This window comes from Lampetra fluviatilis, chromosome 41, assembly GCF_964198595.1.
Source record: "Lampetra fluviatilis chromosome 41, kcLamFluv1.1, whole genome shotgun sequence".
Classification (NCBI taxonomy): domain Eukaryota; kingdom Metazoa; phylum Chordata; class Hyperoartia; order Petromyzontiformes; family Petromyzontidae; genus Lampetra; species Lampetra fluviatilis.
In genome coordinates, this window is record NC_136315.1 from 2,756,710 (window position 1) to 2,770,409 (window position 13,700).

The 13,700-nt window shown below is 55.5% G+C and overlaps 2 protein-coding genes across 2 annotated transcripts; both read left to right on the forward strand.

Moving 5' to 3' along the window:
- Positions 1–1,159: 1,159 nt before the first annotated feature.
- Positions 1,160–6,559, forward strand: TXNDC15 (thioredoxin domain containing 15). Its single transcript, XM_078875321.1, has 5 exons — positions 1,160–1,340; positions 2,917–3,371; positions 3,952–4,115; positions 4,486–4,616; positions 4,896–6,559. Exons 1-5 carry the CDS (start codon positions 1,247–1,249, stop codon positions 5,108–5,110), a joined length of 1,059 nt encoding a protein of 352 aa, XP_078731447.1. The 5' UTR covers positions 1,160–1,246; the 3' UTR covers positions 5,111–6,559.
- A 2,873-nt stretch (positions 6,560–9,432) lies between these two features.
- PCBD2 (pterin-4 alpha-carbinolamine dehydratase 2) lies at positions 9,433–13,376 on the forward strand. The gene is made up of 4 exons (XM_078875606.1): positions 9,433–9,572; positions 10,963–11,115; positions 12,525–12,605; positions 12,736–13,376. The coding sequence occupies exons 1-4, from the start codon at positions 9,504–9,506 to the stop codon at positions 12,907–12,909; spliced, it is 477 nt and encodes a 158-aa protein (XP_078731732.1). The 5' UTR covers positions 9,433–9,503; the 3' UTR covers positions 12,910–13,376.
- Positions 13,377–13,700: the final 324 nt, after the last annotated feature.

A 13,700-nucleotide genomic window follows, 5' to 3' on the forward strand; every position in this document is an offset into this window, starting at 1 on the left:
CTTCAACTCGGCAGGGAGCGAGCTGAAACAATAAAATCGATTAAGTTTGTTTGGCCGCGTCGGGTGGTAGAGGGTCCTGACCACACAGATTTTGGTCAGAAAAATTAAGAAAAGCTGAAGAATCGTAATATTGGCTGCTGTTTGTTGCTGGCTTCATGGCGTTTTTGGGCCTTTGATAAACAATTAAAAGTTAAGGTTGGGACGTGTGGGTTGGCGTTTGGCAGTGGAGGGGTCTGGGTTGGGGGCTGGGGGGAGGGTGCTCAGATCTAAGATCTGTTTACCTGATCCACCCCTCTCTTTAGGGTCAAAAATCGTCCACAATCGTGTGACGTCATTTATGGACGGCTCTCAAGGAGTGTGCAGCCAAAGGGGGGAAACGCTTCGCGTCCACTCGGGGAGACGGAGCGATGAATCCAGCTCGTGTAGAGGTTTTCATACCGGAGGAAATCCGATGAGCTATAAAGATTTTTTCTTCCACAGATGGTCCCGTGGGATCGTTGAGACGCGGAAGCGGCTTGGGGAAGCCTCGATCAAGCTGTGCATTGATCTTGACTGATAACGATTATGATTATACTCTTTGCTTCTTTCGGTAAAGTCACGTAGATGAAAAATAAATAAATAACGAAATTAAATCACGACGTTTCGGAGGCATTTTTATTTTATAATTTTTTAAATGTTTTTGTTCATCTACGTGACTTTACCGAAAGAACCAAAGAATATATGGATCCTTGCAGTCACGAAAACTTCAAATCTAGAATTATGATGATGATGATCATCATTTCCTCCACTGATTTCCGACAGCCGACCAAAGGTCGCAACCGGGTACCCGATACCCGTACCCTACCCGATACCCGGCTACCCGTACCCGGCCAGGTACGGGTACGGGTATCCATTTGCGACCCTGGTGCGGCCGGGTACGGGTACGGGTAAGGAATCAAAACCCGTTTGCGACCTCTGCAGCCGCGACCCGGTTGACCCCAAACTCACGTGATCTCTCTCTCTCTGTGTGTGTGTCCGGCTTCGCGTGGTTTTAAATTTCGTAGCGCGCACGCGCGCGCCCCAAACCGCCCCCACCCCCCCGCACACCCCTCCCCCCGGGCGTGCCCTCCCGACCAATCACAACACGCGCGGTGTGGCGCATGCGCTCTAGGAAATGCAATCACCTCCATCACTGACCACAACTACCACCAACCCACCACCATATCCAACAATCAAAAACCTCGTCAAGCCTTGTTTTCGTCACGCCATGCGTTGGTGCGAAGCGCGCACCGCCGTCGCCCTCCTCCTCGCTGCCCTCCTCTCCCCGGGGCTGACCGTCTGCCACGCCGCGGACTCCTCCCGTAAGCCGCGCGTGGGTTGCGTGTCAGGCCTTGCCACAGGCCCTGGGGCTCGGGGAGGGGGTCACCGTCCTCAGATAGAAGCTCCCGCCGGGCACCCCGCGCCTGGTGAGGCAGCGGCTTCTAGGCCACACCGGGGTTGGCCTCCTGACGCCGTGGGGCCTGCCACCCCCACCCCTTTAACAGCAGCAATGACAACACTATGATCCATAATTTAGGTTTTTGTTGTTGGGGGGGAGGGGAGTGGTTAGATCGCGTAAATATAAATGTCTCGTTAATATTCATAGACGTGACGATGATGCGTGTGCGGCGCTTACCCAACGGCCCAAAGCCACTTAAGTGACCCCGTCGCCTCTGGCTCTCCTCGTGGGTTCACCACCGTCGATCGGCCGGTCGCTTCTGGTGGGGCAAAGTGTGGGTGACACCCATCCCCTCTACCTCTACCTCTCTCTCTTGGACGTCTGGCCAACGTGGAAGAGTAGGCCAAGCGGAGCTATGGCGGGGGAGGGTCTCTCTTGAACTCTCTGCTTGCAAGTGGCGTGCGAGTTGAGATCTTTGTATTGCAGCGGGCCGCGTCTGCACCTTTGTCGCTGATGCCAATGGGGGATGTTTGACCTCTTGGGGGGGAATGTTTGACCTCTTGGAGGGAATATTTGACCTCTTGGGGGAAATGTTTGACCTCTTGGGGGGGGGGGATGATTGACCTCTTGTCGAGCGATTGTTGTGTTCACGAGGAAAAACCCGGGCTCACTCATAGCTTGAGTATAACACCTAACATCCCTGTTTTTTCAAATTTTCTTGCTGTGGGTTTCACACCTAATGATGATGATTGCTTGTGTTGCAATCGAAACGTCGTGAGAATTGTATTGTTTTATATTTTTATTATTTGTTTCCCTTCTACGTGACTTTACCGAAAGAACCAATAATATGAATTCCTTCAGCCACGAAAGCTTTAAATAAAAACCTAACATCCCCTCTACAAATCGTTCTGCCACCTACTTGCTATACCCATAATCACTATTCATGGCCTGATCGCACGTGGGTGTCCACTGCCCATTTCGTCATTGGTTTTCAACTATTTCCCCGTCTTGTGCCACAATATTCCCGAGTAGTGCCACGTCTTTCTAGCGTCGATGTCTTCAACCCATTCTCGTTTTCCGGTTATGCTCACGTGTGGTATGTGACCAGTCACTCGAAGCGCCTATCGGTGGTGGCTGTGCAAGTCCTGTTCGGCGATTTTGACCGAGCGTTCGACGCTTGCTGTGAAGTTTCGCGGGTCGAGTCCCATGGCCGCTCCTTGATTAAAGCTGTGGGTGCATTGACCACGAGCCGCCTACTACACAGTGGACGTTACAGATATTGTGACATTCTAAAAAGTGTCACGGTCCACATTTACGAGCAAATCACTCGGCTGGAAAAACGCACGTAGCATTGCCCCCTACTACGAAACTTTGTAGCACCTTAACTATTATAAACGCTATTTGGCTCCCTAGTAAGTGAAGGTTGCCCTCTCCTTGATGTGCGTGTGCACTACGACTGGCCTGTAGTTTATCCTTATCGCTTTGTTCACCCGTGATAGATGGTGGGGGGCTCGACGAGAATGGCGGTGGGGGGCCCGGTGGGGAGGCCCCCCCGGTGGACTTCATGAAGCCCGAGGAGGCCACGGTGGAGGAGCAGGGAGACTTCTCGGATCTCCTCGCCGCCGTCACGCGGCTCCTCAGGCCACCTGACAGGCCGGCCGAGGAGGGAGCGGAGGCCGAGGTGGAGGTGGAAGACGACGAGGAGGTTGAGGGGGAAGTGGAGGGTGTCGAGGTGGAGGTGGAGGAGGAGGTGGAGGACGAGGAGGAGGAGGACGGGGGAGAGGACAGTCAGGTGCCGGGGCTGTCGATGGTGCCGGGCAACGCGGTGCAGGCGGAGGACGGCGGCGGCCGGGAGAACGCCACGGAGGCTGCCGCGCGGCCCCCCAAGATCAACTGCACGGAGCGCGCGGATCCCGGCGAGGCCCTGGGGGTCTACATCCTCCAGCAGTCGCAGGTGAGCGCACGGATACCGGTGAAGTGTGTGGGACCACGCTCGGCAGGCGCGGGTGAGCTACCAGAATGTGCGTGGACTCGTAGAGATACAGAGTGACCATCAACACGACAATATTTTTGGCTTGTAACGCATTCGGTATTCGCGCGAGGATACACAGGCAAGCGGGAAAGCAGGGGGTGAGTCTGCATTACAACAATTGCCCAAGCTCTGCGGCCCTCGATATATTAAGATGTTTTCAACCAATTGGAGGGTGTACACACGTGGGAGGAAACCGGAGTACCCGGAGAAAACCCAGGAAGCAACACTCCACCCTGTCAACATTTTCTAGACCTCCTCCTGGCAAGCCAGGATATTGCACCACCTCGACATTCACAGGAAAGGACTTGCGCAACATGGGTGCAGTGATCCACCAACCCTCGTTGCTGCCGCCAAAGTGCTGGGCTCCGTGTGCGTTAGTTGCCAGCACCACCCCCACCACCACGCTCCATGTGCGTGCATTGCCAGCACCACCGCCACCAGGCTCCGTGTGCGTGCGTAGCCAGCACCATCGCTGCTCGTCTCTGCGTGCGTGCGTCTGCAGGATCTGCTCGAGGTGCTGAACGGCAGTGGCAGCGAGTGCGCCGTCGTCCTCTTCTTCGCGCCCTGGTGCCAGTTCTCGGCTGGGCTGGCGCCGCACTTCAACGCGCTGGCGCGGGCCTTCCCCTCCTTCCACTTCGTGGCGCTGGACGCCTCCCAGCACAGCAGGTGCCCCCCCACAAACCTGCCCCTCAAACCCCAAAACAACCCACGCACCCAAAACCCTAATCCACCCGTGTAACACGTACCCCCCAAACCCACCCTTCCCTCACCGCCCCCAAAGCCCAAAACAATGTGAGAGTGAAAACTAAGATTCATCACCCCCCCCCCCTCCCCCGATTCAATTGACTCAATTGTGGGTCGTGATTCCGTTCAATAATTGTTTTTCGTTTCCTCTCTCCCCATGTCTCTTCGTGTTTCTCGCTTCTCTTCTCTCCTCGTGTCTCCCCGTCTTACCCCTTGTCTCTGAGTGTGTTCCTGTGTGTCTCCGTGTCCCTGTGTCTCCCCCTTGTCTCCGTGTCTCTGTGGCGTGTCCCAGCCTGGCAACGCGCTTCGGCACGGTGGCTGTGCCAAACATTCTGCTGTTCCAGGGAGCAAAGCCGGTGGCGCGGTTCAACCACACGGAGAGAACCTTGCCCGCCCTCTCCTCCTTCCTTCTCAACCACACAGGTCTCCACCCAGCAACAAAATCATCATCATCATCATCATCCTCCTCACACTCATGCACATCATTGCACTCATTAGCATCGCACTGATCATCACTATCAAACTCCTCATCATCGTTGCACTCATCGGCAACTGTATGCATAAACACATGTGCGTGATGTCCAGAGCGATTTGCTTGCATCGTCACCGATAGCTCAAGTGTGGCTTTTCCCAGCGTGCGGCGCGTGCGGTGCGTGCAGTTAAGACTTGTGTGTTCCCCCGGCGGTCTGCTCGTGGCCCCAGGAGTGCCGGCGGACGAGCAAGTGGCGGTGACGCCGCAGGACTTGGAGGGGCCCGTGCCAAGCGAGGTGGCGCGCGCCACGGACTGGCTGCTCGTCTTCTCGCTCGCCTTCATTGCCGCGTTCCTCGCGTACGGCGCCAGCCAGACCGGCGTGCTGCGCCGCGTCGTGCCCGCCGCCTGGCACCACCAGCGCCAGCAGCACCAGCACCAGGACTGAGCGGCACGCCAATCTCCGCCATGTGCGTACGGTGGTGGGGTGTCCATCTAAGCACTACCCCAACACCTGCCCACCGCCACCCTGTGTGGCTACACCGTGGAGATGTTTTGTATAAAGCACAGCACGTTAGTGTGGTGGGTGCAGCGATGGGGGCGCGTCACCAGGGCGGCATGTAAACATCAGCACCGAGCGTGGTGATGGCCAACATCACCCCCCTCCTTGGCACCCCCTGTGCACCGTGCCAGCCTTTACAGATGCTCACAAGCAGCACTTGCCCCCACATCCTGTTAAAGGCTGTACGGGGGATTGCAGCTGGCTGGCATCGTGTGACGTGCTGCTGATGCGCGTGCCAGTCCACACCGTGAGATGCGGGCCAAATATCGAGTGTGCAGGCGGTGCAATCACATCAGGGCCCATTGTTCTGGAAGGACCCGGGCACTGGGCTAAGAAGAGAGGTTTGTGGGGGGGGGGCTGGCAGGAATTGGATGGGGTTTGGGGGGCCTCGTTTAAATCGTTGCACCAGGGCCCATGCCAACCTCGTTATGCTGTTTCACCCAGTGGAAAGCTTTAACCACTTCACTTGCCTAAGAGTGCACCTAGCTTGGCGCAAGTGCCATGGTTACGTTGATGTGCCTGTGCGCGTGGAAAATGTGTCGTCGTGGGAGGGACATGGAATCGTTGCAGGGTTGTGCGCGCGCGTGTGTGTGTAGGCACGCGGGCAGTTGTACACGTGGTTTTGGACACAATCCAACCATGGTGAGCTTAGCCCACCCATCCATCGGTGTCATCTCTTTATAATAATAACAATAAAACTATTTGTAACGCGCACGCATTTCAGGTTAATGCACCTGCAGTGTTGGCCAAGGCAGCCGTTGGTCTCGAATCACGAACTTCTGCAACGAGCGGCAAAATGCAATCCTGCTAGGTCATCTGTCACCACGACGTCCGTCTTTGTCTTCCTCTTGCCCTTCTGCCTTTGATTCTCCCAAGGAGATAGTGTGGCAGTCGGGCTCTCCCTGTGAGCCTCTGGCTACATGTCCACCATAGCGAGAAGCGTGTACTGGATGTGGTGTGCCGGGCATGGGAACGTTTTCTGAATTGCCACCCCAGCTCGTACTGACTGGAATTAAATCCTGGCCGTCTTGTTCTTGTTTGACTGATTCACACGTAATTGTTTGGCAATATCCAATTATTTCTTGCAACTCACCTTTCACAGCTGATGTTACGATTCGTAAGTGAGACATCTTTCACGACTAATTGTGTTCTCAGCGTCACCCTAAAATGCGAGATCTCAAACGCTTGTGAGGTTAGTAATTTATTGAAAATTAGCGATGTACTGTACATATATTCAATGCGCGGGCACTGTGGCTCTCCCCCGACGTCCTCCCACCCCCACCACGCCCCCACCCCCACCACGCCCCCACCACGCCCCCACCCCCACCACGCCCCCACCACGCCCCCACCCCCACCACTCCCCCACCACGCCCCCACCCTCACCACGCCCCCACCACGCCCCCACCCCCACCACGCCCCCACCACGCCCCCACCCCCACCACGCCCCCACCACGCCCCCACCACCCCCACCACGCCCCCACCCCCACCACGCCCCCACCACGCCCCCACCCCCACCACCCCCACCACGCCCCCACCCCCACCACGCCCCCACCCCCACCACCCCCACCACGCCCCCACCCCCACCACGCCCCCACCACGCCTGTCCTGTCAGCGTGTGTCTCGCTTGACATTTGATGAAAGATCGGACGACGTAACAACATTCATAAGTAGACGATTCGCCTCCTTCACGCGCCTGTTCCTCCACACAATATATCAAAGTTACTTTACACATATTCTTAGGTTTTTTTCGGTAAAGTCAAGTAGGTAAAAAATTTTACTTAATAAAAGTAAAATAAAATAAAAATCACGACGTTTCGGAGGCAACACAAGCCACACGGCCTTTCCTCGAGCGGAGGCAGATGCAGACATTACCCCTCGGGAGTAGTGAACTAAAATATCAGGAATTCTAAATCCAGCCCTACATTTATAATGATAAAAAAAAACATTCAATGTCTTTTCTCTGCTAAATATTTTTTTAAAAAATGCCAATTTTGGGGATGCCAGGAGGGGCGGGAGCCCCCTGCCCCCCACCCTACTTTGGGTCTGTCAATGTCGGGGAGTGCATCATGTGGAGGTGAATCATCCGATTTCGTAATTTATATTCCGCACAACGACGCCAACGATGACTGCGTGATGTTGAGAATCTTTCGTCCCTGGCAGCAGCTTCGAGGTGGTGGCGATGTGTTTGTATTGGCAGAGTGGGGCTGAAAGTGTCACGTGCCTGGTGTGTATATTGTTGTTAATACCACAGGGATCTGCTGTACAATAAAGTTTTAGAATATGGTTTTGGGTTCATGGCGTTTTCGTGCGATGCGTTATTTGTTGGGCTGTGTTTAATGAGGATGATGGCGCTGTCAGTCACTGCATTTCTACTACGCTTGCCGTGATGTGATGATATTGTGATACGTCGTATGATACTCTGATCCATCGTACAATACTGCGATACATTGTATGGTATAAGACCCACGATAATCGCATCGTCAAAGCTTTGCAAAATATCCCCATGTTGGGATTGTTAATATTTTCTTCACAATATATTTCCGACTATGAATCTGCAAAAAATATGAATTGCTTTGTAAAGCACTCTGGGAGTCATAATTTATTTTTGGGGGGATTAAGCCACGTAATGATCTGGAGGAGTGTCGTAAAACCTTCCACCGCCCGACATCCAAATGCATCAAATCGTCACGTGCGTTTAAAAGCGCCAATCGTCAATTCGGTTCACGTCAGCGACTTGAAGAAATCACCCCACAGCAAAACTCGGCACTTAGATCGTCGACGTTTCTCTTGAAACGACAGCAAAGCATCATCAGAATCTATGAAGTCGGACATTTTCTGGATTGATTGACGGGCGTGGCAAATAAATGTTGGCCGTCAATTTCGTATTTTGAATTATTTGTGTGTTGTGCGCGTTCGCCGTGAGTGTCAACAGATCGTCAAAGTCGCAGTGATTTTTAGATCGCATGGGGTAGGGGGGGGCAGGCTTGTGTTGAGAGAACTGCAGCCGAACTAACAACTTTCCCGAGTGAATATCCTTGTACACGATGTACGGAAACGCAAGATACAAAAATACATGTCCTGTGCGATAACAAAGTTACGGCGAAACTGATATCGCGATGATTGTCGCATCGTGAACATTAACATTGTACCGTTTTGTCAAATACCAGAATCAAAATATATATTGACACTGGAGGAATCCGATGAGCTATTAAGCTCTTTATCTCATGTCCAGTAGGGGCAGGTCAGAACGTTACAACAACAAACGATACAAAAACCACGGTAGGATATTTCGGCACCACGAGCTTTCTGTTAAGAAGTGATTAATTTGAATCGAATATCTCAAAGCGTGTACCGGGTTGTCCAGCATCCCACATTCACAGTTTTGCTAAATCAGCTTGGTGGGCGGTGGGGGGGTACCACAGCCGTCTGCGATTGGATTGAATTCAGAATCAATATTGACACTGGAGGAATCCGTTGAACTCTAAAGCTCTTTGTTTCACGTCGAGCGGCATGGTGACACGTGCTCTGCGATCCGCGCGGTGTTTCCACGGTCGCGTCCTTTGATTCAAGCCCCGTCTGTCGGTCGGATGGAAATCGTCACGTGTAGTTGCAGTGCGCTTTCTAAATCCTCGCTGCGGAATAGAAATGTTTTACTGGTAGGAACACCAGCTCACAGGGGATTATTGTGTCCGTCCGTCGTGCAGGGAAGGGCTGGGTGGGGAGGGCTGGGTGGGAAGGGGAGGGTGGGGGGGGGGCTGGGTGGGGAGGGGAGGGTGGGGAGGGGCTGGATGGGGCTGATTGGGGAGGGGAGGGTTTGCATTGACTACAATACCTGCGGTTGGAATGCAAACAAAAAACACAACTCTGATGATGTATGCACTGTCCTTGAAATTGATTGGTCCACACCCGAGACAGCTTTTCTTAGAGCCTAGTCTCACATGGTGTTGGACCAGATGACGCCAAAAGGCGCAGAGTTATGTTTTTTGTTTGCATTACGACCGCAGGTATTGTGGTCTATGCAAACATGACTCCTTGTAAAAAAAGGTGTCAGTTTTGTTGCCAGATAAAAGGGTAAAAAAACAATTATGAACCACTGGTGTAGTGTAAAAAAAAATATAAAAAATATATAAATCTATCTGTCTGGAGGTTTTTTATCATCGATTTGAACGGGGAATTTCCCTCTGACCTGGCAACGCGTGACACGCAAGTCTGAGCCAATCTCCATCCCTCCCACCAGGGGTCGTGCAGTGGGTCCCCTTTGCTGATCCCTGCCCCCCCAATGCGCTCCCTGCTCCGTCTCGCCGTCTACAGGGGTCCGGGCCCCCTCTGCAGAGCCCCCAGGACCATGGTGAGCGGGGGTCTGGGGGTCCCCTCGATGGCTTCAGGGGTTCCGCGTGCGCTCCACGTGGTTACCCCCAGGACGCACGTGGGGGTCGAGGAGCGGTGGGTGTAGTGGTTAGCGCTACGCTGCGCTTCGAACCCGGTGACCCGAGTTCGATTCCCGCTCACGGCCAAACACCGCCGGCGACGATTATCTGAACCGGTCCTGGGCATCTGCTAGGTCGACTCAGACTCAAATGAGTACCTGGTGCGGTGTGTAGTAAACATCGCCACTGGGGAGACAAAGGCGGTCGGGCGTGGTGCTGGCCACCCACTCCCTCGTGTCGTGCCGACCTCTGTATAGGTGCTCGCTAACAGCACTTGCCCCTACAGTCTGTTAAGGCTACACGGGGGATCTTTGTGCGTTTGTATATATATACAGTATATACAGTACTTGTAAGGTTGACACTTCGTTATTTGCATGTATTGAGCTAATGTGGGGTGAGTGTGGTTGGGGTGAGCGTGGTGGGGGTGAGTGTGGTAGGGGTGAGTGTGGTTGGGGGTGAGTGTGGTTGGGGTGAGTGGGGTAGGTGGTGAGTGTGGTGGGGGTGAGTGTGGTTGGGGGTGAGTGTCGTAGGGGGTGAGTGTAGTGGGGGTGAGTGTGCTTGGGGTGAGTGTAGTGGGGGTGAGTGTGGTAGGGGTGAGTGTGGTTGGGGTGAGTGTGGTAGGGGTGAGTGTGGTAGGGGTGAGTGTGGTTGGGGTGAGTGTGGTTGGGGTGAGTGTGGTTGGGGTGAGTGTGGTTGGGGTGAGTGTGGTTGGGGTGAGTGTGGTTGGGGTGAGTGTGGTAGGGGTGAGTGTGGTAGGGGTGAGTGTGGTAGGGGTGAGTGTGGTAGGGGTGAGTGTGGTAGGGGTGAGTGTGGTTGGGGTGAGTGTGGGTGGGGGTGAGCGTGGTAGGGGTGAGTGTGGTTGGGGTGAGTGTGGTTGGGGTTAGGGCTAGTTTGGTTATGTGTTGTGTCGAGCTGAAATTCACGGTGTGATGCACTCAGTCATGGGGGCGGGGGGGTTACAGTATGTGACCATACTTCACCAAGCCCGGTCAGTGAAAGTCGGGGGTGTGGTGGAGGCGGGCATGGGCTACCGTGGTCGAGTGTGCAGCGTTGAGTGGTTGCCAGCTGGGCCCCACACCCCCCAGAGGGAGTGGAACGAGGGCAGCAGCCTTGACACGTGGCCCACTCCCTCGTTGGGTGACAAATCACGACGAATGCCACGGACGAGGCGACCGAACATCGACCAATCGTCGACCTCTCTCGCTCTCCGGAGCAGCGGCCACAATCCACGACCCGTGATGCTCTGAGCCTCCCAGACGAGGCGTGGTGGGCCCGGCCCTGACCTCCCTCGGTGCCCCCCCCCCTGTCCAGGCCTCGGCACCGCGGCCCCCGGCGGGCCGGCCCGGCCTCCTTGGGCCCGAGGAGCGAGAGGAGAGGCTGGCGGAGCTCGGCGAGGCCGGCTGGACGGTGGCCGAGGGACGTGACGCGCTCACCAAGAGGTTCACCTTCGCCAGCTTCAACCAGGCAGGGGCTCATCGGCTGTTTATTTTGTTTAGCGGGTTAAGGCCGCAATGAGCTGTTAGAGCTCATTTTGTAGAAGCGACCTGGCTGTCGCAAATGACGGCTCAAGCAAGTGGCTCGTCGTCACGTGGGGATGTAAAGCAGCCAAACACTCTGAACGAGTGATGTTGGTTCTAAATGTGGAGGGGGGGGGGGAAACCGGAGGACGCGGAGAAAAACTCACGCGACCACGGGGAGAGAGAGACACGCAAACTCCAAATATACAGCAGCAGGCGTCAGGGTCGGGATCGAACCCACGACCTCCTGCGTACCAGGCGAGATTGTTAACATCTCCTAGCCACCGTGATGATGAGAGAGAGAGACACGCAAACTCCAAATATACAGCAGCAGGCGTCAGGGTCGGGATCGAACCCACGACCTCCTGCGGACCAGGCGAGGTAGTTAACATCGCCTAGCCATCGTAGCGCCCAGTGCATGCAGAGAGGAAGCCATGCACGGCTACAGAGCGCAGCACTGCCCACCTCCTCCCCACACTTCACTTTATGCACCCACCGTGTGTGTGTGTCCGGGATGCTCACAACAACGAGTGGAACACTGGGCAGTTAAAATGCAGCAAGGTGGTGCATTTGTTCGTCATCTCGCTCAGTCAATCCACGACACCTGGGTCTGTCCCGTGACCTCCTGCACCTAGCCTGGCACAGCAGTCAACCCAAGACACCTGGGTTTGTCCCGTGACCTCCTGCACCTAGCCTGGCACAGCAGTCAACCCAAGACACCTGGGTCTGTCCCGTGACCTCCTGCACCTAGCCTTGTACAGCAGTCGACCCAAGACACCTGGGTCTGTCCCGTGACCTCCTGCACCTAGCCTAGCACAGCAGTCAACCCATGGCACCTGGGTCTGTCCCGTGACCTCCTGCACCTAGCCTGGCACAGCAGTCAACCCAAGACACCTGGGTCTGTCACGTGACCTCCTGCACCTAGCCTGGCACAGGAGTCAACCCAAAACACCTGGGTCTGTCCGTGACCTGTCAGCAGGGAGCCTTCCACACTTCACTTGCCAGCCTGAAAGTGCACCTAGCCTGGCACAAGCGCTGTTGTGATGTGCGCCTGTGGGTTGTGAGTGCATGTGTGAGGAGCGGTAGTGCGGTGATCAGCGCTGACCACCCGGCGACCCGAGTTCTGCTCACGGTCAACACCAGTGACGCATATCGAGACTCATCATGTGACTCGCCTAGGTCAACGCAGCCTTAAATCAGTACCCGGCGCTGATGAGTGCAAACATCAGCGCTGGGTCGACAAAGCGGGGCGAGCGACAAACACCCCCCTCGTGAGCCGTGGCGTTTCTTTGTTGTTGCCCAACGGCACTTGCCCTCTTGAGGCTACCTGGGGGATCTTTGTTTTTGTGCGAGCAGGCGTTTGGGTTCATGACGCGCGTCGCGATGCAGGCCGAGAAGATGAATCACCACCCAGAGTGGAGCAACATCTACAAGCAGGTGAGGCACCACAGACACCCACCCCGCTCACCACCATCCCTCACCACGATCCATCAACTCCCTCTCACCACCATCACCCCTCGCCCCCTATCACCACTTGCCCTCAACCCCCATGACCCCTGACCCCTAGGTGAGCGTGATCCTCACGTCGCACGACTGCGGTGGGGTCACGGAGCGCGACGTGCGGCTAGCTCGCTTCATGGACAGAGCAGCAGCCGCCACCACCACCGCCACCACCGCCACCACCACCACCGCCACCACCGCCACCACTGCCACCACCGCCACCACGGCGACGACGACGTGAAGAGGGGGCGGCACACGAGCTCTGTGTGCCCACGAAGACAACGATCGCGATGAAGATGATGATGGTGGTGACAGTGACGACGACGATAAGCATGATGCCTGTGATGATGTTAACACTGCAGTGATGGTGATGACAGTGACGATGATGACGAAGATGATGACGACGACGACCACCACGATATGACAACGATGAATCGTATGTTTGACGATGGCGATGATGACGACTGATGATGGTGATGCAAGCGATGGAACCCCGTGGGTGATGCCGTGCTCAGGTGAACACCAGTGACAGCGGGCGTGAGATGGTGGCGATAATAGTGATGCCAATGATGATGTCGAAGGTGACGATGGTAACCAAGATGATGACATCATGTCAGTGGTTGGTTGATGGTGACAGCCGTGATGATGGTGATTTGACCGGACGCTACAGACGTTTTCACGATATTTTCCTTCTTCACAATAAATTGAGATGCTTGCTTTCGTCGGGAACTCCCTTGTCACTCCACTGCTGGATGGACGCCTCCTCGCTCCCACCTCTTCGATCACGGCGGCTCTTTGAACATTCTTCGCCGCGCTGGGCGCTGATGGTTTGTTGGTGAAGCGGAAGGCCCGGTGACCGGTCCAGATGCCGCTCGCCCTTGTTGCACACAGGGGATTATTCTGTCCGTCCGTCGTGCAGGGAGGGGCTGGGTGGGGAGGGGCTGGGTGGGGGGTGGGAGGGTGGGGCTGGGTGGGGAGGGTGGGGCTGGGTGGGGAGGGGCTGGTCACCCCGTGGTGCCCTTATGAAACTCA

What these genes read in the sequence shown, in the direction of transcription:
- TXNDC15 (XM_078875321.1), top strand. Translation starts at nt 1,247, where the DNA reads ATGCGTTGGTGCGAAGCGCGCACCGCCGTCGCCCTCCTCCTCGCTGCC. An exon ending in CCACGCCGCGGACTCCTCCC is followed by an intron (nt 1,341 to 2,916) that starts GTAAGCCGCGCG and finishes CACCCGTGATAG; the next exon opens with ATGGTGGGGGGCTCGACGAG. An exon ending in CTTCCTTCTCAACCACACAG is followed by an intron (nt 4,617 to 4,895) that starts GTCTCCACCCAG and finishes TCGTGGCCCCAG; the next exon opens with GAGTGCCGGCGGACGAGCAA.
- PCBD2 (XM_078875606.1), top strand. Translation starts at nt 9,504, where the DNA reads ATGCGCTCCCTGCTCCGTCTCGCCGTCTACAGGGGTCCGGGCCCCCTC. An exon ending in GCAGAGCCCCCAGGACCATG is followed by an intron (nt 9,573 to 10,962) that starts GTGAGCGGGGGT and finishes CCCCCTGTCCAG; the next exon opens with GCCTCGGCACCGCGGCCCCC. An exon ending in CCTTCGCCAGCTTCAACCAG is followed by an intron (nt 11,116 to 12,524) that starts GCAGGGGCTCAT and finishes TTGTGCGAGCAG; the next exon opens with GCGTTTGGGTTCATGACGCG.